Source organism: Xiphophorus couchianus, chromosome 16, assembly GCF_001444195.1.
Source record: "Xiphophorus couchianus chromosome 16, X_couchianus-1.0, whole genome shotgun sequence".
Classification (NCBI taxonomy): domain Eukaryota; kingdom Metazoa; phylum Chordata; class Actinopteri; order Cyprinodontiformes; family Poeciliidae; genus Xiphophorus; species Xiphophorus couchianus.
The window spans coordinates 20,095,955-20,121,713 of NC_040243.1; the positions used below are offsets into that span (position 1 = coordinate 20,095,955).

At 38.7% G+C, this 25,759-nt stretch overlaps 1 protein-coding gene across 1 annotated transcript in view; it reads right to left on the reverse strand.

Moving 5' to 3' along the window:
• Positions 1-5,238: 5,238 nt before the first annotated feature.
• Positions 5,239-25,759, reverse strand: part of grb2b (growth factor receptor-bound protein 2b) — a 34,856-nt gene continuing 14,335 nt past the window's right edge. Inside the window, exons 3-6 of the mRNA XM_028042407.1 lie at positions 17,564-17,661; positions 11,064-11,186; positions 10,479-10,647; positions 5,239-7,327 (exon numbers count right to left, since the gene is read on the reverse strand). Of these exons, the coding sequence (XP_027898208.1) occupies positions 7,142-7,327; positions 10,479-10,647; positions 11,064-11,186; positions 17,564-17,661 (576 nt within the window). The 3' untranslated portion in view covers positions 5,239-7,141. The remainder of the gene's footprint in view (positions 7,328-10,478; positions 10,648-11,063; positions 11,187-17,563; positions 17,662-25,759) is intronic.

The following is a 25,759-nucleotide window of genomic DNA, read 5'->3' on the forward strand; positions in this document are numbered from 1 at the left end:
ACACGAAGAAATAACGCCTCCACTATGAAGCGCCTTCAAAATGCAAAACAGCCAAGTTTTAAGGCCAGAGCGTAAAATAAAAACCCTCACAAATCCTACAAAGTCCTAACAGAACCTAAGGAATTTCTAACTCATGTTCCGAAAATTCCTAACAAGTCCTAACAGTTTACGTCAGGATACGTAAGACGGTCATGTGACTCAACAGGAAACAGAAATAAAAATGGTTACCTGTATGCTATTATGTGCCACTTCGGAAATCGGCAACAATCGGCTGGCACCAGCACCGATTATGCTCCATATCTAATCTTTGTGCAAAGTCAATAAAGACTCACCTTACATCAACACTGGTAGTTCTACAGTAAATGAAAAAATATATTCACTTGGTGGAAAGCAATAACATAGCAATAATATTGTAAAAATAAATAAATAATCATGAAATTTTAAATTGAAAAATTATATCCGTTATATCTTAAATTTAACCAAACAGAAAGCAATCAACGCTTACCTGCGTAATAATAAAGAAATTGCAGTTATGCAGAAAAGCCAGGAGGTGGCAGTAGTATACTAAAAAAAATCACTGAACAGAGATGAAGAGCTATTCAGTGTATCTTGGATGTGGAAACTTTAATTTCAGAAATTATTATAGAAATTCTCAAATTTGTATGTGGCTTTAAAAGAAAAAAAAAAAAAACAGGAAGTGACTTGCGTTGAGTCTTCAATTTAATTTGACTAAGTACTTTAAATGGCTTTCCCCCCTGACTGTAAAGCTTATTTGGGATATTTAGCATGCGCAAAAACACCCCTGACATGGCTACAATGAATCCAATGTTTGCAGTACACACGTAATTTGCATAAAGATTCATTTAATAAGATCAAGAACCATATGCTGCAGTGTTTTGACTGGTTAAGCCGGAAAATGCGTGTCCTAAATGGAGCTTTTGTACTGAGTACAGCTGGCCCCATGTCAGTCCAAACACAGTCAGACGTGTCGTGATGTAAGAGGCGAAGTTCATCACCTGGACCTGTGGGACTGATGGGGAGTGGCATGGAAAGTCTCAACCTTTGCGTGCCAGATAAATGCATGCACTCATGCAGCTCAAGCAAGTGATCTGATAACTTCAAACACCTCCACATCTACAGAGATGTCTGTTGTTTGCATGGATTTGTGATTGTGGGGTTTAAGTTCATCCCCCTGTGGCTGACACACTTGCAGTCTACCCCTGTGTTATAATTGACAGCAGTGTGGCAAGAAACAGACTGGGGAGTGTTTAACCAAGCAAATTTTAACATCCTCTTGTGGGAATTTTTGTGTTTCTTCCATGCTAATTTTTTTTTTTTTCAGTGTTCCATCATTTGCGTTGGGTCATGACTCATAGCCTTCCTCCTTTTTCCTGATGGTTGGTGCTAATCTGACGCTGGGAACGGGAGAACCATCCTCCTCCAAGAGGATCAGGGTGTGTTGACAGCTACAGTTGTGCTTCTGGTTCAACATGAGAGCAGTCGTTGTTCTGCAGCAAATTTGTTCTTTGGTGGCATTATGATGACCCTTAAAGGTGATTTTAAAAAAAGTCATTTTAATCATAAATCAACAAAGTTTATCTCTTTCGACATTACTTACAAATGAAAATCTGACAAGTGTGGCGTACTTTTGAGTTTAGATCCTTAGAGTCAATGCTGTGTCAAGCTAACTTTCGCGACAAGTCCTTTGGGTTATGTTTCTGAACCTCCGATGTCAAATCCTTTGCAGTCCAGAGTGTTTCCCTTCCATTGGCCTATTTTTAGCTTGAACCACCTCCCCTATCCTGAAAAAGCACCTCCACAGTATGATGTTGTCACCATGTTTCCCAGTGGGAACACAGTGTGGTTGAGGTGTTTTGCATGTGGGTCAAACAGTTCCGTCATGGTGTCATATGACCAGGACTTCTTGTGACTTTCTTTCCACCTCTGTTGCATAAAAGTCAGATTTGTGGGGATTAACAGTTGTGTGGTTGACAAATTCTTCCACCTGAGCTGAGTATCTCTGCAGCTCTCTTGCAGACTTACCGTGGGTCCCTCTGCTGCTTACAGATAATAAATTGAGCAGTCCTCTTTGAGATGTTTCACGTTTGGGAAATAGTTCTTAATCCAGGAAGCTCCATCTCTTTTCCAAGTGGCCTTGGCCATCACCTAACCACAAGGGCTCCTTGGTGTTGATGATGGTATTTGTTCTCAAAGGCTCCGTTCACACAGAAGGCACACAAGACTTGAGTTCGACTTTCTGACGTCAGTCTGAACGGCCCAACTTTGACCTTTTCACCTCCGAAAAATCTGACCTGTTCCACTTCCACACGTGAAACTAAATCGGATATGTATCAGTTTTCAAAGAGCGTGTAGTCCGAACGGCTACATCTGTTAATCCGACTTTTATGACACCCATTGTAATTCTGGATTAGAATAAGTCAGATCAAGTAAATCAGGACGTAAACAATGTTTGAAAATTACAATTATGAAAGAAGTCTGCATCACTGAAGTGCATCACACCACTCTTGGTTCCGACTGCACGACTAGACAGACTTGCCCACACAAGTTGCAGTCAATGCTCCACAAAAGGCCGTTGCCAGTAGTCATTTTTTTTATTAGCTTCCTTCTTGTTATGATCTTGTGACAACACTGTAAGCTCTGAATAACTATAAAATCAATCCTCGTATGGTTGAATCCATCTCAACTTCCGTAAACGGTGCGCTGCTGTGTGACGTCTTACATTCCTCCTGTGGGCAATATGGGCTGCAAACCATTCGAACACTGCGTCTGATTGTGGTCGCATCATTCAGTAGTTTGAACAGCCACTCCGAAAAAACAAAAACAAACAAACAAACAAAAAAAGAATTGAGCATTAAGACCTGCTGTATAAATGTACCCTCGCAATCCTTCGAAGAATACCGTAGCTTGTACTGATATTGGATTAAAACGCAAAGACTTCTTGCACTAATTTTGCAATTGAACGGAACGGAAATTATTTTAGGTGCATCAGACCGAAAGGGGGCTGAAAACAAACCCATGCTGCATTTTCAACGGTTTATTTGTGAAGAATTATTTAGAAAATCGTGTCTTTTGGGTTTTTTTTTCCTTCTTCATATTTGGACGTTGCTTTGTGTTGATTCCTACACAAAATCCCAGTAGATGACACTGAAGTGTGTTGAAGCGTGGGCGTTTTTGTGAAACATTTAAAGGCATAGATTTTACAATAATAAAAAGGCTTCATTTCTAGTTCAAGGTATATATATATAAATCCCATATGGAAACCACTGTGTGGTTTTGAAAAAACAAACAAACAAAACTCAGATAACCGTGGCACAAACGTGCACCGGTTCACGTAGTGATAATAATCTTCTAAACTCGGAACTTGCAAATCCTCAAATCATCTTAACGTGTCACGACTGAATGGAGGGCAGGGGGTTTTAAAGCCTTGCTCTCCACTTCTACAGCAGGCACCATATGGCAGCTTCGTCAGACTTCAGAGGCAAAAACCCCCTCCACCCGCTTACCCCCCCCCCCCCCCCCCCCCCCCCGGGGCAGAAATGCTACTTTAGTAAAGGCATCAGGCCGCGGTGTGAATGACTTCATCCATTTGATTGTCAAAGACATGAACAGATGCACTCGGGCAGCGCGGCGTTATTTCAGACCCACAACGCGTCGAATAATTCCAGTCGAGAGGCCTACAAAGAAAGAGCACAGCAGCACTGATGCACACAGAGCCTGATCTCTTGAGTGCCGATTATGAAGAAAAGAAAATTGTGACGCACGCGGCGCGTCAGACGGGTGGTTGGTGCATCTTGCAGGGTTGCAGCGACATGCCGCACGTAGAGCAATGCAACCTTCTACTTCAAAAAAAAAAAAAAAAAAAAAAAAAAAAGAGAGGAAAGGAAAAAAAAAAAGAAAGAATTCAGCTTCCTCTTTTAGATCGGCTGTTGCATCATCTTTGTCTCAGGATCAGGAGGCACAAGAAAAACCCTTATTAATTGTAGCCTGATTCTGACACTAATTTTTAGGAATAAAATAATAATAATAATAATAAAGAAAGTACAAATTCTACCGGGACGTATGAAATTCTTCAGGGATGCATACTGTGATACCCGAAGCACGACTAAGTTTTGTTAAGTGCTTGAACATCCTGCGCTGACTATTAGGGAAACCCCTGCTGTGGTATTGATCCTTCAGGGTTCAGGTTAAAAACAAGAAGCTGATCTTAAACCCTGAAACAGCCAATGGAAATGCAATGTACTCAAAGATGCGTTTTTCTACCACAATTTCACTAAAGTAGGGGAAATATCTAATACCTTTGGGTAGAGTTGTGTAAGTTAATGAGCTTTTATACGGTTGTAAACGGCATCAGTCGACGTTGGCACAGTGTTGGACTGCGTGGGAGGTCCTTAAAGGGACAGAGGCCAATTTCAAAGAGTCAGATAAGTCTGTATTGCAAAGTCAAATTTCTTTTAAGTTAGTTTTTGGTACATACAATAACAATTGAAGTTAGCAGTTACTTGTTTGTGCTATGAAATGGCAGTATGTATGTATGCGTGGAAAATGCATAACTCCCTTTACAGAAGCGACTTCAATCACTCCAGACTATACTGTAAAGGAGCGGACTGCAGGCTGGCTAAAGCAGATAGTTAGCTTAATGTCAATGAATACTGGATGTTATTTTAAATAATATATCATGAAAATTATGCATTGTATATTAAAAAAAAAAAAAAAAAAGAAAGAGCAGAAAAATGAGAAGCAATACAATTCAAAATCTTAACTATTTCAGAAATTGTTTATTCTTTTGCTTCGGTGAAGTCGCTGCTTCCAAAACCAGAATACTTCATGCTATAGCTAAAGGTGACATACTATTTACAATCTTAAAATTGATTTAGGCTTTCTTTAAGACTAACAAAGTGTCGGGAGAAAACAAAGGTTTTTGCTAAATGAGTTGCTGTATAGAATGAATTTTTACTTTTAGTAACAAGAAATTGTATTGGTTAAAAAAAATCAAAAGAAATAAAAGACAACCTTTTTTAATAATTGCATTTTATTAATTGAAAACAAACAAAAAAAAAACGCAAAAAAAAAAATTAAAATAAAATAAAAGCAAAAACAGTGTCATTATGCAAGACAAGGAGAAAGAGACACAACAGTTCCTTGATGGTGAGGGCAAAAAAGGTGAAGGTGGGCTGATGTAGGAGGTCAGGAGGCTGAGGTTTTTATTGTTTTTTTTCTTTCCTTTTTTAAAATCAGATGGGACATCTTGGATTATTTACATTTATTATCAATACAGATCCAGAGCAGAGGTGGTGGTGGTGGGGCTTGGGGTGGCAATGGGGGGGCTCATGGTAGCAGATCAGAGACACAAACACCAGAGAGAAAGGCACTATCCAGAGAGAACGAGAAACTGAAACCAAAATAAGGTGAACACAAAACAGTAAATCAAACACGCACACTGGAACGGACGGAAAAAAAATAAAAATTAGAACGTTCGGGGGGGGAAAAAAAAGAAAAGAAAGTGCTTGACCACACACCACATTAAAAACACAAAAACAAAACAAATATTTTTTTACATTATTTCAGCTGATCTCTCAACTTTTAGCATTAAAAAGAAAACAAAAACAATCTCAGTTTTCCAAAGTGTGGATCTGCCACCTGCAGGTCTCACGACGCGATTATCCAAACTCAGCCCCTTCTGTTGCTTTGCAGGAGAGTGTCTGCTAACGCATGCATTTAATGTGTCTGAACGTGACCGTTAACTACCTGTACATATAGACCACTCTCTCAATCTCTCTAAAAATGAATATTGACAACACTACTACTTCAGCATGTCTTGTTTCTTTTTTTGTTTGTTTTTAAATCCCTTGTGGTGGTTGTATGGTTCAGTTTCTCCGACCGTGCTTCCCTCATATTTGCCTGTCGGTGCGGTCAGCTACATTCACTGCCCAAAAAACAGAAAAAAAAAACCCCAGCGTGGCTCGCGATCGGTGCGTTAGCCTTTCTCCAGCGCTCTCTGCTGGTCGCCGTTGGCTTCCTGACCAGACCGAACTCCTTCAGAGGACTAAACTTTACCGTACTTGCATGACAAAGCCAAGAAATCTTCTGAAATCGGAAGTTACAAAGCCTAAGAAGAAAAAAAAGCGTCGCGTAACCTCGGATAAGTTAAAGAAAAAGAAAATCAATGTCGACAGTTATCACATTCTAGAGCTACTAGGTCTTATCTAAGCTAACAAGAAGGTTGAACATAATTTACAAATGGGGGGGAAAAAAAAAATAATTGTGGAGAGGTAAAACAGACAAACATACAAATATATAATATATATTCTTAAAAAAATGGATTCTCTCTCTATACGTGATTCATTTATAAAGTCGACAACAGACGCACAACGCTCACATGCCGACGGTCTAGAACGTGGAAACTAGCTGCGATGTCGTAGATGGCTTCGCTTCTCTGTTTTCTTTTTGTACATTATTTAAAACGTTTTTTTTTTTTTTAGCCTTTTCTCCATTTTTCTTTAAAACGACTTACGATGTTTAATTGGTAGACAATTCCTTGACGTGATCTTTAAAAAAACAAAACAAAAAAAAAAACAACATGCGGCAAAGAAGTGAGGAGAAAAGAAAAGGAACAGAAACAGGCAGAATGTTAAGAAGTTGAGAAGACAGAAGCAGCTGTGGGAGCGGTTCAATCATTTGGTTATCCTCACGGTTGGTGCACTAGGCTTTAGTTTAGTTTTTGTTTTCTCTCTTCCCCCTCCCTCCTGCGTTTTGATTTCCCTCAGACAGTTCGGTCCTCGCCGAGGCGTTCAGCAGGGAGGCGAACCTTTCTCCGCGCGGAGAGAGGTCGATTCCGCTCTGCTGCCGCCCACGAAGCGACGCCTACGGCAGCTCTACTCCTGTTTTCTCTCTCTCTTTTTTCAGTTTTTTGCCTTCTTTGTGTTCTTTTTTTTTTATGGTCACCATGGGATGGCCGGGGCAGGGGGAGGGGGAAAACGCAGGGGGTGGGGTTGGTTGCAGGTTGGATGGCAGGGAGGATGAGGTCAAGAGCAATGATGATAATGATGGTGGTGATGGTTGCTGTTGTGTTGGTCTGAAAACTTCTAAAATTTCTTTTAGAATTTTTTCCTTTTTTTTTTTTTTACATGTTCCGATTAACAGGCGTGACGTAGTTGCGGGGGAACATGCCCGTCTGGCCGTGGCAGCCTCCTTTCCACCAGTTGGGGTCGGAGTTGTCCAGGACTTGGATGAAGTCGCCGCGTCTGAAACCCAGCTCGCCTTCCTCCTGCGGGTCGAAGTCGAAGAGCGCTTGCACGTACGTCGGGTGCTGAAGGGGAAGGAGAGAGAAATGAAAGGAAAGTGGGAAAAAAAACGGCGCGTGAGAAACATGATGGCGATTCTGTAGCGACAGGTTCGATGTGAAGCAAGTCAAAACCAGAGAGGACACTTGGACAAATCATTTACTAGGGATGCACCGATCCACTTTTTTCCCCCACTTCCGATACCGATATGAGGATAAATAAAAAATAAAAATAAAAAATTCTGAATTGACAAAAAAAAAAAAAAAAAGAAGTTTTTTTAAACGGACATAAAAGTACTGAATTACAAATGTATTTAATAACTCTGCACCAGTACAGCACATTTAAATACACCTGTAGCTTCACAAGCTTGGTCAAACATGTAAAAATAACGTTTACTTTGTTTAGTGCAATTAACAGCCAAGGTAAAATTAATAATAAAGTGAAACTGACAAAAAACTATAAGTTTGGTGAAATACATAAAAACAAATCTTTTTTTCAAATGGTTCAGAAAGAGTAATTAGGAATTCTAAGTACAATGTAGCATAATAAGGTGTGAAATTGTTCAGAGAGTAAAGCATAGAATTGGTCTGAACAGATCTGTCTTTATGGATCGGACACATCGTCAACCAATCTACAATTTTTGTCCAATATTGGCAAAGAAACAGACATTACTATTGGATCAGTGCATCTCTAATCTTTATGTCAAAAAAGGGGGTGGGAGAATAAAAAAAAAAACAAACAAGATAATTTCATTTCATTTAATGTGAAATGTATTACATACAATTAAACTGAGAAAAAAAAAACGACAATCTGAAACAGAGAACATAAAATAGGCTGCGCTCATCCTGAGTAAAAAAACAAACAAAAAAAACTCGGTATACTTTTGTTTAAACAAAAAAAAAAAAAAAGGTGTGATTTTGTCATCATAGTCACAATACTACATTAACACCTCCCAACTAACACACACACACACAAACTCAGTCTTTGCCTTTGTCTCACCTGCAGCATCATTTCATTTCTGAGTGGTTTGGGTTGCTTCCCCTCTGCCTTGCCCTGCCGCTGGCCCTCAAAACTTGCAGCCTGCAACCTAACCTAACCTAACCTAACCGCCACTAAATTTCCAGGGGTGTTTTCTGCCCGCCCCCATTACTCCCCCCTTTTTAAAGCAGGTCACCCTCAAACTACAGAGTTCAAACCGTGAAAGCGACTTAGATGGAACGCAAAAAAAAAAAAATCCCTCGCTGCTTCGGCTTGGAGTCTGATTGGTTCGGAGAATCTGCACCGTCTTTGAAATCTGACGCGAAACAATTAGTCATTTTTTCCAATGCAACTGTTTTGGAAGAAATAATAATAATAATAATAAAAAAAGATACTCTAGGATCGTCACCGAATAAATAGTACTGATAAATAGTAGCTTGAATATGATAAATGATTCCCCCCCCCCCCATCAGCTCACTTTACCCAGCATGTAAAGATCTTCTTAGTGTATAAAGATTTATATAGAGCATGTGCATGCAAGTTGTTTGCTGCTAGCATTTTGTGGCTTGTGGTGTGTGCAGAACGTGACTCATATTTCTTTCTCAAGGATGAATCTATACGCAACATAATACACAGAAGATACATTTTTATATTTATATACGAGGCACAGGCTTTTTAATCAAAAAGTACACTTCAAATTCTTTTTTTTCTTAAAACACACACACACACACACACCACAAAACAAAGACATTAAACCAGGAAAAGTATTTGCACTTTTTTTCACTGTTCCAACCACAAATTCAATGTGTTTTTATTGGCCGTTTGTGTTACCGACCCACAGAAAGTCTAATTGTGAAATGGAGGGAAAAATATGTGGTTTGAAAATGTTTTAAATAACAACCTGAGGAGTGTGGGAAGCAACTGTATTTACTGAGCTAGTATGAATGGGAGGATGAACAAAAAGAAAATAGTTGCTGAAAGAACGCTATAAAAAGTCTGGTTTTGTGTGATGCGAGGACTGTAACAAAAATGAGGGGGACAAATGAAAAATGGATGTCGTTAGACGAGACCGAAACGGAACTTTTAGCCGAGAAGCGTTGGGCATGAGGAAACCGTTCCCACCTTTACGTTGGTGCTGTGGGGAGACTTAATGGAGCTAAATACAGGAGCAGCATGGGAAGGAAAACAAAAGTAACAGGCTGCACAAAACTTGAGTCTGGGGCAAAGTTCAACACTAAACAACGAGCCAGAAAAACCACAAACGGTTTCGCATGTAGGTGTTGAAATGATGCAGTTAAAGTCCAGTTTTAAGCTCCACATTTTTCAGATTTCCAATATGTACAGAATATCCAAGGCCCCTGTATCGTCTTCCTTCTAGAGGTGCACTGTTCCGATATTAACATCTTTATCAGTCCAGATATTGAAAAAAATCCCAGGTGGTGTATTGTGACATTTGTGCCTGATCAGTGAGGGCAGATCTAGTTAGTGTAATTCTATGCTTTATGCTCTGAGCGACATCATGCTTCATTATTTATTTTCCATTTTATTCAGAATTTCTTTCTGAATCATTTCAAAGAAGGTTTGCTGTAGTGTATTTTTGCATGTTTGACCAAAGGCAGTCAACTTACTGTTTTTTTTTTTTTTGTCAGTATCACTTTATTATTCATTTTACATTGGCTGTTCTACTCCTGACTGCACTGACTAAACAAAGTAAAGTTGTGTTATTTGCAATTCAGTACATTTATGTCTGAGTTCAAAAAAATAAAACATTCTCAGTCAATTCAGCAATGTTTTTCTGTATCGGATCGTATCGGCTGATAAACATCAAATATCGGTATCGGAAGGGAGAAAAAGTGGAGTGGTGCGTCTGTACTTCCTGCCATGTCACAATTCAGCCATATGCATTTGGTCCATCCAATAAAAAAATAAAAATAAAACAAAACACACTAGGAAAAAAAAAGTTATACATTTAAGGTTACAAATACTTCTGCAAAGAAGATAAATTATACCAAGTTAATTAAAAGTCAATGTAATCTGACTTGGTGGTTAAATGAGCAATCCTCTGCAAACCTTTTAACCTTTTTTAAAAAAAAAACAACAAAAAATCCCTAAAAAACTAATATTTAGTTTCTGTCACTGTACAAGAACTGTATCAAACAGTTAACAGTTACGGATGCGTCACAGGGTGTCATTTCCTACCTGGGTGATCTGCTCTATGTCTCGCAGGAAGATTTGCTGATTGCGGGAGACTGAAGTCGTGCGGTGGTAATCCACCAGCTCGTTGAGCGAGTTGAACTTCACCACCCAGAGGAAATACTTCCCAGCCCCGTCACGAAGGACCTTGAAATGCTGGACATCATTACCAAACCTGGAAAAAGATAACGGTGCAAAATTATAAACAAACAAACAAACAAAAAAAAAAAACAACAGAAGAAAAAAAAGCAAAAACCAATTATCCCGCAGTGGTGTTTAGATGCAATGCATGCTACAGAGTAATTTTTGTTTTTAATCATCTGCCTGAATGATTTGAAAAGCACCTGGAAAGTAATTATAGTTCTTAAGTCTAGCACTCAAAACAAATCGAAGAAACATCGGTGACATCATGGCGGCACCGCAGCATCGCCAGATTAAGGAAATGACTCAGCCATGCCAAATGTATAAGTTCTTAGACCCAGCATATAAAGCGCTAGAAGCAGGAAATAAAAGCTGAGTTCCGAGGAAACTGAACCCTGACTCATATATGCCATGTGTGTGACATCTGACATTTGACTTTGCTCTACTCACTTCACCGACAGGGAGAAGTCTCCTGGCGCACTCTCGCTCTCTCGGATGAGAAAAGCCCCGTCGTGCCTCTGTTTGTTTAGCATCTCCTCTGCTTTGGCGCGGGGAATCTTCCCGAAGAACCACCTGCAGAGGAAAACGCCACACACACAAAAAAAGGGGGAGAAAAAAAAGGGCACAAATATCATTTTACTGCCGTCATCAAAAGCCACCTCCGTCACCGTACTGTAGAAATTTGACTGCATACAAACAAATGGATTTAGTTTCAGGTTGACCTTTTTGGGAGAAAAGAAAACTTGAAGGAAATCCTGCTGGTCAACAGGTAGGAAGCTATAAACCCAAGATTTAAAATGGAGGAGCCGACATTCAAGCAGGAAACGAGTCCATTTGCTTTACATTGGTTCGGTTTTGTGTCAAAGCTCGTATATTTAGCCGTGTTTCCCTCCTGGACGGAGCCACAGCAGCCAATAACAATTTACTTCTCCTGCGTAGAACGAGCTTCTGCATTTTCTTTTTTTCCCCTCAGTGAATGTCCTCCTATGTCCTCCTTAAACTCCAAGTCATGCTGAGTAGGAGGGATGGCTAAAAATTAAGCCTGCACTGATTGCAGTTTTCTGACCAATCACCAATCTTCAAACAGCCTGACCTGCTGATTCCGATTCTGGACGATACTGATTTGTTTTTGTCTGAAAAGTTGCTAAATATAGCAACATAGTTGCTAAGTTGTCAACAGTGAGGTGACTATTGTTAACCATGGGCGGGTCCGTCTGTCAGTCAGTCATTTCTCACTGCAGAGACTAACAAGCCTGTGGCTGATTTTTTACATCTTTGCAAAAGCAAATAAGATCAGTGGATAAGATCAATTTCACAGTTAGTTGACTATTATTGCTATAATTGATTAATCAAGATTAATCCAATTAATCCTGATTAATTAATCAGGATTAATAAGTTGATGCCATCAAATGTTTATCGTTTCTACCTGCCCTTTCACACATTAGTGACTTGATGCAGGTGGCCATTTAACTGAGAGAGAAAAACCTTTCACTGGCATAATAAACTGAACTTAATTGCACTGTTTTTTTTTAACTTATATTGGTTTGGAATCTATGTATGACTATGAATCTGGGTTAAAACATTTTAAGGAAGCACCTTGAGGAGACATTTGTGACAAATCGAAACAGAATTTAACTGAACTGATGTCGTCACCATGTTGTAACATGCATGCAATCAAGCGAGAGAGAGAGAAAAAAAACATTTTAATCAAATGAATCATGATTAATCGATTATAGAAATAATTGTCAATGTAGTAATCAATTAAACATTACATAAAGGAAAAAAAGAGACTCAAAAATGACAATTTGCTGAAAGAACAGTCATATTTAATTAAGTCAAATAGATACATTTTGCACTTAAGACAAGAAACCTTCTTTGTCTGGAAATATGTTCCTCTCAGAACTTAACTGGCATTCTTTAGCTTCCCCTGGTTAAAATTTTAAGTCTATTAAGCACATTTTGCTATACATTAATTAATAATTAAATAAATAAATAAAAAGAGTATTTTAGTAGAGTATATTTTTTAGCTGCAGGTGCATCTGTTGCTACAAATGACCAAACATACACCAAAAGGAATACCATGTTGTTGTATTTTAGGCAATAAAATGTTCATTTTCTCATTTAAAAAAATTCCTTACTTGCATCTTTTAATGCATTTCTAATCTTGCACAAAAAAAGCTTATGTTGTTAAATGAAAAACCTGCAAAATGTTCAATTAAAAAAAAAAAATAAAAATCTTGCTATTCGATTAATCGTCAGAATAATCCATGACTAAACAATCGTTAGCTGCAGCCTTAAATCAAATGATAAGAATCAGTGCTTTCCTCCCATTGGAAACATGCGCAGGTCTGTTTGAGGCATAGCTGGAAAAGCTGAAGCTTTAACCATCCCAGCACCGACTGTTCTAATGAAGCTGTCCTTCAACTCACCCACAGCCAGACTAGTTATGTAACGATAATGGCAAAGCGAGTTTTATGGCTTCGCAGATTTGAAAACAGAACAACCTGTATGCTTCAAGGTCTGCAATGAACCGAGCAACAATTATTTCTGCTTAAATCAGGTTTAAGCCATTAAAAGTGGTGTGAACTCAATTGATCTGCTCTGAGATTTACAACCAAGACAAATTATGTTAAGTCTGTAGACTTGTGTAAATAGCCAGACGTCATCCAAAAGCTGGGATCCTGGCTACTTCAAACGTCGCTGGGAATCAGTGATGAACTGGCCAACTCTTAATCCACTTTGCATCTCAGCTTGGCAGGACAGAAAGTCTGCGCATACTCCCTTTCCCTGTTAGATCAGCCTGATAGCAGAGCAATTAATGCACCCAAAATTAAAAACAGAAAAAGAAGAAGAAAAAAAGAAGAAGTTTAAAACCAGAACTACAATCGGCAACATACATGCTGCTGTTATGGCTACACACACACACACACACACGTTTTCACGAGTGACAAAACGCAATCATTGTTCAACAGGGTCAAAGATCTGTCTACAGACAGGCATGACTGATTGGGTGCTGAATCACACCATTGTGCTCTGTTACACAGCAAAGCAGTGTAAGCATGTCTATAGGGTCGTGTGGAAGCCTGGTACATTTGGAGCAGATTGTTAATATGACTGGAAAACTCCACAAGACAAACAAAGGGTTAAAAAAAACCCCCAAAACAAAAGACATCAGGCCAGGTCATGACCACAACTACCCCCAAATAAAAATACAGCCAGAGGTTCAAAAAGTATTGCTTCAAAGAATAATTATCTAACAAAACGGTCTAGTGAAAGTCCATGTGTTGATGCAGCTGATGTTTACAGGTAGTGGAGCAGATGATTTAATATTTCACAAGTGGATACAAGAGCATAAGTTGGCACAGATGTTCCAAGGGGTTTGCTATTATTACCCTAAAACATGATCACAAAGGAAAATTAGTTTTAGTGTTAAAAAAAAACATAATTGGGACCCCTTCGTCCTCTAAGAAAGAAATTTAAAAAAAAAAAAATCACTTATTGATCTTTTTTTTTTGATTTTGAAACTATTTTTGTTGAACAAGTTTTCAAGATGTGCATTTCCTGTGATTAATGAGTTTGCTGTCAAGCCATGCACATTTACATTTTGAACCATAAAAACCCTGAATATTTTTCAGATTTTTCAAAATGGCAGCCATTGCTCACCATCCAATTGGACAAAAAAAGTCATTAAAGAAAAACAATGAAGCAAAACTTAAAAATTGGGCAAAGTTGGTGCAGAGGCACAGTAAAAGAATTGCAGCTGTAAATGTAGCAAATAGTTATGCCATACATTTCAGATTTTACCCTGTATCCTCACCCTTCTCCGTATCAAAGTCTCTGGTTAGAAGTAGGGAGCTCAAGAAATATACTGGCTCTAAATGCCAGATAAATATCTGAAGATGAGCGGAGCGGAGCAGCTCCTCCCTTTCCTGTTTCAACACTCCACCCATCCATCCATTTTCTTACACCCTTGTCCCTAGTGGGGTCGGGAGGGGTGCTGGGTGCCTCTCCAGCTAACGTTCCGGGAGAGAGGCGGGGTTCACTCTGGACAGGTTGACAGTCTGTCGCATGTAAGTACATCTCATTTCTCTTATTTAAAGGGCTGCTGGGTGGCTCAGCTAGTAGAGGAAGCGCACCGTAAGAAGAGGTTATAATCCTCAACCAGGTTGTCCTGGGTTTGGTTCCCGGTCTCGGGCTATTTGCTTCTTCTTCTATTTCCAACCTATTTTTCTGTCAAATTACTGTTAAATGTGCTATACAAATAAAATTTGATTGATTGATTGATTGATTAAATAAAGACATCTTCTAGGAGTAGGGGGAAAATATCTTGATTCCGTTAACAAAATGAAAACTGAAGATGTTGGTATTAATTTAGTTCAGTGAGCAACAGCAAAAGGAAAAATAACAGAAAAGCCAATGAACAACTCAAAACCACTCATTCTTTTCTCAAAGTCTTTGCTGACTATGCTACACACAGACCTGTTGTCATAGCAACTGACCGACAACAGCTCCACTAATGGATCGTGAGAACATTCAGTCTGCTACAGTCTTAGGTTTTCAGGCTTGATGTTTATTTTGCGATTAATAAGTGACAGAGGACAATGCAGAGGAGGTCGATTAGCTAATTCAAACACTTGCGCTGCTGATGGCCTTTCAGAGTGTTAGTGTGAGAGTCACCTTTATTTTCTTCTAACTGAACCAAACCTCACGAAATCCTGCAGCACATCTACATGTTAAGGTTGTCAAAGTCAAGCTAGCATAACCAACCTTGTAATGCGTCTGTAGGCTGGAATCTACAAGATGTCAGCTATTACTGTCATTAACATAAAGGTGTTTTTTTTTTTAAAGTAAAATTGGCTAAAAGTCTGGGACAACACAATAGGTTAATATTAGAGTGCTAAATAACCAAGCTCTGCTACTTAGCTGGGTAATATTAGCAAAGCAAGATGTGATATCTTCTGGAAAAAGCAAAATCAACTTATTCAGTGTTTTGCTGTAAACTCTAAAAAATTACTTAAACTTGATCTGTCAACTTTAGCCTGAAGTGGCTTTTAAATATTTTCTTAAATGTCTTAAAAAAAAAGAAAAAAAAAAAAAGCTTTTCAACTGTCAACACCATTATTGGCTGTGTTCAATAACCGATCCCCCAAAAAACAAAATAAATATTGATATTAAATCTGTGATATGATTTATTATATAAAAATTTATTTTTGTTAAAATATTTTGATAATGATATTTTTACCAAAAGTAATAAAACAATGAATCTCTCTTATCGGCTCTTGACTGGTTCTAATGTTCGAGTCTATTTTCAACCATTAATACACATTTCAACCGGAGATGTTTATCAAAAACCAAACAATACATCTACAGAGAGCAACCCTATCTAATTTTGTTGCAACAAATCCCAGGCTGCATATAAACAAATGAACCACGGCTCTTCTTACTATAAAGTACAAGGGGTGGCGGTCCAAATATTTTACTGCTAAGACAACAACTGGCCACCAGAACCGACGAACAGAGAGAAATAAGAGTAAAAAAGGACACGCCCAGCAGAGTGAGAGCCATCCTTCCACAAAGTTACTTCTGACGGCACCGCAGCAACGATGCAGTGAGGTCAATATTCAATCAAGTGTAAGAGGCTCTGAGCACATTATTAAACAGAGAGGTAATCTGGCACTCAATGTGGGTCCAGAGGGAAACGTGTCCAAGGATCCTGCCAAGATTTATCTGGAGAGGCTGCAGGCAAACTCTACCGCATGCAACTGGTTCTTAGTCCAAAATGTAAAGCTTTTATCAACAGTTGTGTGTTTTTGATGATCTGATGCGACAGCAAACGCTACCAATTTCTTGCATTCGGAGGTTGCTGTGTAAAATGCTCAAAAGCTATTAGGAACTTTAAAGCAAGAATTGTACAATTTTCAGCTTTGGATGCTAAAATTTAATGGAAATTCACAAGTCATCACATCTTCATCTATTATTATTCTCAAAGCAACAATCAACCACTGTCACTAATCAAGCATTTTGAAAACTCTCCATATAAAAATGAAAAGAAAAGATGCAGCATCAGTAAAAAGTAAAGTAAAAAGTAAAAAAAAAGAAGAAAAATCAAACTATTTGAAAAAAGTACAACAATCACAATCAGAGATGTTACTTTTACTTCTGCGTCTACAAATATAACCATCAATCTTTTTAGGAGACTCATTTAAGAGGGAAAAAAATAGGCCTGCTGTTTGTCATTAAAATTGCAAAGCTCTGATTTGGCTGTTCTTTTAATATTTGGATAAATATTACTATTAAAAAATGATTAACGGAAAAACAGATTGGTTGAAGAGGCTTGTCATGCTGTCAACAAGCAGTGAGTAAATTAACTGCTTTGTCAAACATTTTATTCAAATCTATGTTATTTATACCTGTTCCACTTCAACTCAGATTGATAAATATTGATTTCTCAACTTTAAATCTACATGAATGCTGTGTCCAATAAAACCAGTTCTTAAAAGGCTCTGCTCAGCCTCAGAGGACACACACTGAATAGTCTGATTTGCATTTTTCCAAAACAGAGCTCATTATTTGCCAATACTTTTGCTAGGCTAACGTACCATTTTAAAACGTGAGCAGCCAGACTGTACCATAAGCTTTGTCAGAGTGATTAGAAGACACTTTTACTGCTGGACTTTTCACATTTATCTGTAGTTGGAAGGAGTTTCAAAACCTGACTCATTGTTAGCCACCGTATTATACGGCTGAAAACAGCGATTAAAAATGCATTTTAAAATATGAACACCACAAATCATAAATCACGGTGAAAATATCGATGCATTACTTTTATTTTATGACGTCCAGATCTACAATAAACCAAATGCAGCAGGGTTCTTTCTGATAAACGCGTTAAAAAGGAAAATTAATGACACACTTCTTAAACAAACACTACAGCTACATTTAATACTTACGGATGGGCTTTCATCTCTATGTAATTCTTGGGAATGAATCCATCTTTCCCATTTAGTTCTGCTTTATACCAGTTCTGATCGCACTCTTCATTTAACACCTGGAAGCACAGAAAGAAAAAAAAATAAAAGTCAGTCAAATTCTGTCCAAACAAAATACTGAAGGTACAGAAATTTGTGTCTTTACCGTGATAAACAGGAGGCTAAAACATGTCAATATAGCAACTGAATTTAATTTGTGAAAGAATGAAGTGGAGAAATTTGTTTCAAAAGAGAGACTTTTGTGGAAAAGCTACTCAAGCTTTTTTTCTTTTTCTTTTAAAAAGCAGAGTCTGTCATAAATTGTCCAGGGAGAAACACTGGAAGCTATCCCTTTACAATGCAAAACAGAAAAAGAAATGTTTTATTCATTGGATGCAATCTCCACGAACCATGTTATGTCGCTTCAGTTTACAGAGCTAAGTTTGTATTAAACATTTTCTCCTTCCCTTTGCTCCATTTTCCATCTCGTTTATTAGAGCCTTCCAAAAACACAAAGAACAGCAGAAGGAACCGAGGTGGCAGACCTCTAGGAATCCAAATATCTTCAGGGACGATAGACGGCCCTAAAATTTATCACATGCAAGTTTACACGATATGCTCAACTGTTGTCTGTCTGCTCCTGTTACCTCATTGAGAGATTTTGATGGATTAGCTTAGCTTTCCCGCATTTTCCACTAAATAAACAAATAAAAATCCAAAAGAAAAAAACCCGGCTTTTTACACATTTTCATGTCTTAATTCTGTACTTTCCCACTTACAAGTAGAAAAGGTTCAATAAAAGTAGGCATAAACAGATAAATGTATTGAAAAATGGGATACAATTTTTAGGCAATAAAGTAGGGATGCACGGTCTATCAATAACATTGGTATCGGCCGATAACATCAGCATCGGTCTAAAAAATGAAAAAAAAAAAAACTGGGCTGATTTTAACAATCGATGTTCATTTCTATCTTGTTGGAGAGAGGTTGGTCATGTGATTGTAAAGAGTAGCTGCGTTTCCATTACAAAAGGTTGTCGATATTCTGCCAATGTTGGAAAAAAAAAAAACAAAGCAAAAAAAAAAAAAAAAAAAGCACGACTTTGCAATTGCTGCATTTCTGTTAAATAAAAATGCTAAATGCAATTAAAATCGTATGCGAAGTAAGTTTCTTCATGCGATAAGACGTGAAAAAAAAAAAAAAATTGCTGTGCAATCGTCTTCAGACCACTTCCTGTCGTTTTCCGTCTTTTCCGCCAGCAGTAACATCCGGTTGTTGATCACGTCACTCGTGTGATGCGGAGACGGTATGGCAGTTTTCCGAAACACACTTTCGATACATCCGAAAAACAGAAACTGCAAAAGCTTACAGAATTTATTTATTTTTTATTTGAATTGGCGCATTTCCATTAAGCAAATTTATTTTTGTATTTTGCGCAATTTTAAGGTCAATGGAAGCACAGCTGGTGATGCAGCAAAGGATTGTGGGGAGTTTAACTGAAGCATAGAAGCTGTGGTGAAGTCAGCACCGTGGGGTTTTTTTTGCCCAAAGGTGTCAAAGGGTAGTGAAATTTATATAGTATAGGTAATTACTGGCCATAAAAGCAGTATTTATATCGGATACCAACATCAGCTTAAATTTTCATATCGGTGCATCCCTAAAATAAAGTAAAGAAAACCTGTATTCAGTTTTTTTTCCCCAATTCTTATCCAGACCTTAAATTCCCTTTTTTCTCTCTCCCAAAACTGACTATGAACCCTGAGGAATGTGTGGTTTTTTGTGTGTGTCCTAATTAGACTCACTGCTTATCGTGTTAAGAGACAGAGGCTGCAAGTGTGAAGTCTAGGCTGAACTTTCCTAAATAAAGCCAAGATAGCAGAAGTGTACCAGGGTGAGAAAAGTCTGCCATTTTCTCATTCTATTGCCTCTTAAATGCATAATCCACGGTTTGCCAATCCCAGCTGTTGGTTTGGTTAATGTGCCCGTCGAGTGACTGCGGTCTACTTGCTCCTTTGACCCCTCAGAATGCCAGCTGTCCCTGGTCTTCCCCCAGCTGCTAATTCTGCATAAGACCAGCATTACAGGATGAGGGCGTGGCCCTGGACCAGAACCAAAAATGAGCCATAAGCAGAAGTGGGTCAAAGTACATGTGTCCGTATTTACACGTGAGACACTGAGGCAGGTACTTTGGTCAAGTCTGAGCCAAACAGACATTTTCACATGCAAGTAAAAGAAAGCTTATAAAACAAAAAGTCGCAGAGAAATAAATCACAAACATATGTAAGAGTTACTAGGTCGCATTAACACTACTCTTCAGTGTGGAAGTTATTAATGCCTGAAGACTCAAAGTTAGCTCCAGTAACGTGTTTAAGCATGAAGATGAAACTGAAGTGTAAGAAACCATTTTACAAAACAAGAACCCCATCTAACAGAAGCCTGTTGGATCCTCATTCTGGCTGCTACAAATAGCTAAACCTTGACAGGTGCTGGTAGTTTGGCTTCTTTGCCATTTTGTATTTAAACACCGTTAGTCGTTACATCAACAGGTAAAGCATTTTGTTAAGGCTTGCGATCCCAACCATGCTAATATACTTATAGCAGTAATAACTTACTACAGTTATTATGAATGCTAATCACCATCCTGATACTAAACAATGTACAATGTCGAATCCAAATCGTTTTCTCTTTTTCCCTCGCAACTTGTCCTCTGCATATCCCAGAAGGCTAAAAATATAAGCAGGTTAGAGCTTTTCTTAAAAAAATTTAATTGATCGAAAAAAAAAAGCATGAGGCTCGTGACCCTGACTTTTGGTTGAGCTAACCAAAATTTTAACTGAGTCAGCATCAAGGGCCGATTATGTTATCTTTCACACCATTTAGAAAATGCACACGTTCGCACATTGCCATTTTTAGTATTTAGCTTATTTTCTCAAGAGGTTCTCAAAGACCCCACACATGCATTTCTGTGACCCCAAGGGAGGTCTTTTCCCAATTTGGGAACTACTACACTTTGTCAGAACATTTGTTTTCTGCTTTGGCAACAAAATTATTTTCCAAGGTGCACATTTACCAGTTTTTATTAAAAAAAAAAAAAAAAGTCCTGCATGTGTACAGTAAAGCTAAACTTGAGGGCTAGTCCAGTGCCTGGAGCGCACAGTCATGAGCATCATGTGATGCTCTGAGTGACCGCCTGGCTTTAGCTCTGAATGCTGAAGTGAAACTAATCCAAAGATTCAGGTTCATCATGAAGTCTGCCTTCTGTGAGGTGGGAAGCCCCAGACAGAGGAACCTCACTTCCCAGAGGAAGTGAGGTGGGAACCCCCAGACAGAGGAAAATCTGTGGAATATCTGAATAATTTTGATATATTTTAGGCTTAAAATGTGTTGGAGTTACAACCTTGAGGAGGGAAAACCAAAAGTTGCTTTTACTGCATTTTGAGTGCAGACAAGGAGTCAAGGGGAATGTCTGTTAAAAAAAAACAAAAAAAAACTAAATTCTGCACTAGAGGAGTTTTAAATAATATACATGGAGTATAATTCTGAAGTTACTACAGCAACACACTGCAGACCTCAACATATATGGTAAAATTTTTTTTTTGATGTAATCATCTTCCACCAGCGGAGGAAGTTTTGTCGAGCGGTTCCTGAAATGCTAGGCTAATTCTGGCATGCTTCCTCCATGTTTTGATCGGACTTGTTAATAATTCACCTCATTACATAATTTGGCGCAGTTCCCGTCGACGTGCGTGTCCGGAAGTTTGCATAAAAACTTGTTCTTCTGCTTCGGCGGTCTTGCTTTGGAGGTTGTAAAAATATAACAACTTGTGTTCGGGTTGCACCAAGCAGCTCGTCCTACACCGTACATGATTGGATCATATGCAGAGCATTTTGTAAAGTGCACAAACTTCTGACCACTTCTTTATGCGTCAAAAAAAAAGAAAAAGAAAAAAAAAGTGACGCAGGCTCATGTGGAGGAAAAAAAAAAAAAAAACGGAAATAATATTTGCTTGGTTGGCTTTTTTCTTTTCTTCTTAAAAAAAAAAAAGAGACAGAAACTGCATTTTTGTCTTGTGTGAACTTGGGAGCTCCAAACCAAACCACTTCCATTCACTCATCTGATTTGTTTTTGGGGGGGGGGGGGGGGGTTTAATCTGGTTGAAGCACAATAGTTGTAGGAGTTTCACTTTGACAGGCTAAGGTCGAGGCCAGGGATTATCTCCTCCACAGCTGCCACTGTCTCCCCCTCCCCCTCCTTCCTTCAAAACCATGCAATCTAAAAATAATATAGCATTTCTAGCCACAAACCCATGTGTGTGTCAAACATGAGTATGTGCCACATCATACTCAAGCGTGAAACTTATTAGTCAGGAAGTCCTGCGAAAATATTCACTCGAATAATCTGATGAATCACATGCAGAGACACCAGCTTGATGTTTTTCGGCTTTAGCAAATTTCGAGTGATATGGGGAAAGAAAGGAGAGAGAGTTGCAGCACAAAATGATTCCTTTCTTTTGCTTCCTTCTAGTGCACGGTCAGTGACACGTGTGTGGCTGTTGTAGTTTATCCTACAATAGACCAGTGTTTATTCTCTGCCTGGCAAGACTTGGGGACCTTTGCGTTTGTTTAGATTTCGGCAGGATATGAGCGCCGAGTATAAGACTATTAAACTAGACCTATATTTGTCCTTCCTGGCAACCTCATGCAACTGTCATGAGGTTTTGGAGAACTACATGTTGCTCAGCAATGCACTCAATGTAAAAGTTGCAGTTGCAGACATAAAGAAAAATCTGCACAACCTGAAATAAACCAGGAGCAGGGATTACCTTGAGTATGAATTAATCGGGACTTTTGCAGCAGGTCAGACCCAAGCATCAAGACAGATGAGCTAAAGCTTTACCGAGACCTTCGAGTCCAAAGCCTACTGCGCCCAAAATGCTGGGTTTAATGGACCTGTCAAAGCTCCTTATGTCGCCTGTTTGCACACAAAGCAATCTTGATGTCCATAAAGCAGTGCTTGCTCATTTACTCAGGCGGTGCAGCAGTTACAACTTCCATATGCGGAGTCGAACTGCGGCTGTTACGGAGTTTTACAGTCGTATCCGGGTAATTGGAGTCACAAAACAGTGCGATATGCAATAATGGAAGGACCAGACAAAGATAACTGAACACATTAGCAGCAGGAGCAGCGAGCCGTTTGTTCCAGCCAGAGCCGTTTCTCCTAATAGTGGCTTATATGTTGAGCAGCTTCAGTTTAAAACAGACCCTACAGGCAAAAAACAATTATAATTGTTACTATGGTTAAACCTCTGATTATTTGTGTTACTCTTTGGTTCATTTTCGCTTCGAATTTTTAACTCAAGTTTTCAAAGATTATTTGGACTCCAAACAACACAGTGCCTTAAGAGCGCTTTCGTTTTGGATCTTAAAATTCCCAATAAAAAGGCTTTTGAAGATGCTTCCGTCTTCACTGTAAGCAAAAAGAAAATGGACAAACGATCATTGAGGTATACATATGCTAGTTTGTCATATTTCCTGTGTCATTACCGATGGGAGTTCAAATATTTACACTGATGTCTTGTGTAATTTTGCTGGGGCAAAATCAACATGGTGCTACTAGATACAGCTGTCAGTGTCAGTGTTAGAAAGTAATGTTGGTGTTGAGCTGTCAAATTTGTTTTGTTGTTTTTGTTAGGAAAGATCCAAAGTTGTTAGCGTAATGATGCTAACGAATGCCTTAAAAATCCTTAGAAACTGAACTTCATGTTCATGGATCTCAGCAACTTCCTTAAGGTTAGCTATCATGGCTAACTAGAGAGGCGAATCTCTCATTGCTTAGTGACTCAATTTGGATTTTTTATGAATGTAATGCAGTTAACAATAGGCATAAAAAAAGAAGAAAACCCCCCATCTATTTAAAACAACCCTATAAGGTTCCATACTGGTATATACTCACTAGTAGAAGTGGCAACATTTACAACTTCAGTCCAAAGACAAGCTCCGCCCCCAGAAAGCTAACTTTCTGCAGCATTTAGCAAACACCTGGTGAAACTATGCGTCTGCTTAAGCTATCGTACAAACTACTACTCAGTCCAACACTGCCAAGAAGCAGCAAGGCAGCAAAGCTTTGTTGTGAGGAAATGATGGAGGGGTGGGAGCTTCTTAAAGAGACAAAGGCCAATTTCAAGCCTTGAAATTGGCCTTGAAAATTGCATCAAGGTCAAATTTGATGCAATTTGACCTTGCATCAAATTTGACCTTTGATGCAAGGTCAAATTTATTTCCATCGTTATTTTTTGATCTAGCAGCATTAGCATAACAACTGGAGAACACAGTTACTTGATTGTGACTTTTTAAAGTAAATCTTTGTGGCTGACTGGAACCATTCGTCTATTAAAGTATTTCTTAGAAAGGAGAAGCAAGAAGGAAAAAATGAAGAAAAAAATCACATCCAAAACAGGACAGGCAAGCTAGCATCATCCTTTTCAACTGGAACTGAATGAGAGAATGAAGTAATATCTCACCCATCACTATTTATACAAACATCAAGTGTTTATGATTCACGCTTTATAATCAGAAGTGTCAGAAAACAAAGCCACCACACACACACACTTTTCTATCTTCACAAGAACTTTGTTTGGGTTTCCTTTAACTTTTCATCTGAAATTTACCCTAAACATAACCTAAACTCAACTCGCACCACATCGCCACACAACCACAGTTGACAAAGTGTAACTGAAGTCCTGCAGGAAATTGCGGCTTGGCATTTTGACACACTAACTGTCCACAACTCAATAAAAAAATGCACAGCATCAGAAGACAAGCTAAGCTCCTGTTTGCCCCACCCTTTGCACTCGGCAGCCAACTACTAAGGAGCTTGAATTTTGGATTAAAGAATGAATCTGCTGCCATGCTGGAACGCCACCTCGGCCCAACTCATGTAAACACAAACGAATTGACCTAAAACGTTTTTATATACCTTAATTTTCCCAAGCTTAACATTGAAATCAAGATGAATAAAAAGAGGAACACCCCAATATAACATTTTTTTTGTTCAGTAAAAATTACACCAACTTTAGAGAAATAAAGTAGAATTTTATCTCCAGTCGAGGATCTGTGGGTTAGCAGGAAGTAAGATTTCGTCGTCAAACAATTGTAATAAAACAACAACAAAGTGATTATTTCTTATGTACAGACAGCAGTGTGAGGATCCCAGTGACAGTTTTAGATCTTTGAATGATTCACGCCCACAACAGCCACCATCCAGCACAGCAAGAGACGACGACTGCGGGATTAAGTCTTCAAAATGGGCGATGAAGCATTAGTGTGCTGATTTTAAATATCCTGGAGGTGTTAGGATGAATGTTAAGACGCATTTAAAAAAACAAACAAAAAAACAAGACGATAATGGACCGCTGCCACGTTAGACCACAAAGTCACAGCTTCACAAAGCAAACGTTCCACCTTTAAACTAAACGGCCAAAACAAACTGAATGCAACCTTTTCTCCTGGGCAACTTAAATACAGCCATCGTTCTGTTCTTTGTTCAGCTTGAGACAAGTTATACACATGGTCACTTTTAGAAGCAAGGGAACGAATGAACTTTACACTAAATTGAGAAGTGAGAAAAATAAAAAAAATACAACCTTAAATCGATGTGAAGTGTGTTAGTATTGGAGCCACCGCTGGGTTTAGAAGGTATTAACACCAATCTTGTAGCCGTTCGCTGCAAAGTGCAGCTTTACTAAACAGCTGTTGTTTTAACGCCACGAGCCTTTAATGCTAGCATCTGAAATCTGCATAATCTGGACCATTCTACTTTCATGTGTGTGGTAAAATATAGGCCACTTTAGCCAGATTAGCAAATCGAACTGTGAAGGGGGGAAAAAAAAAATCCCATCAAACTAGTTTCTGTTTGGACTGTTCTCGTTAGATGGAAAAGGGAGAAAATGTGTGTAAAGAACACGCAGAGAGAATAATTTAATCTTTAAATACAGCAGCTGACGTCTTTATGGCACATCTGCAGGGAGTGATATGGAGATGAGGAGTGAGACCTAATTACAGTTCTCTGGTTTGACACTCAGGGGATAAGTACAGGGAAAAGAAAAAAAAAAAAAAGACTGTTGAGGAAAAAGCAACATGCAAATAAAATGCAAGCAAGAGCAACACAAAGCAAACAGA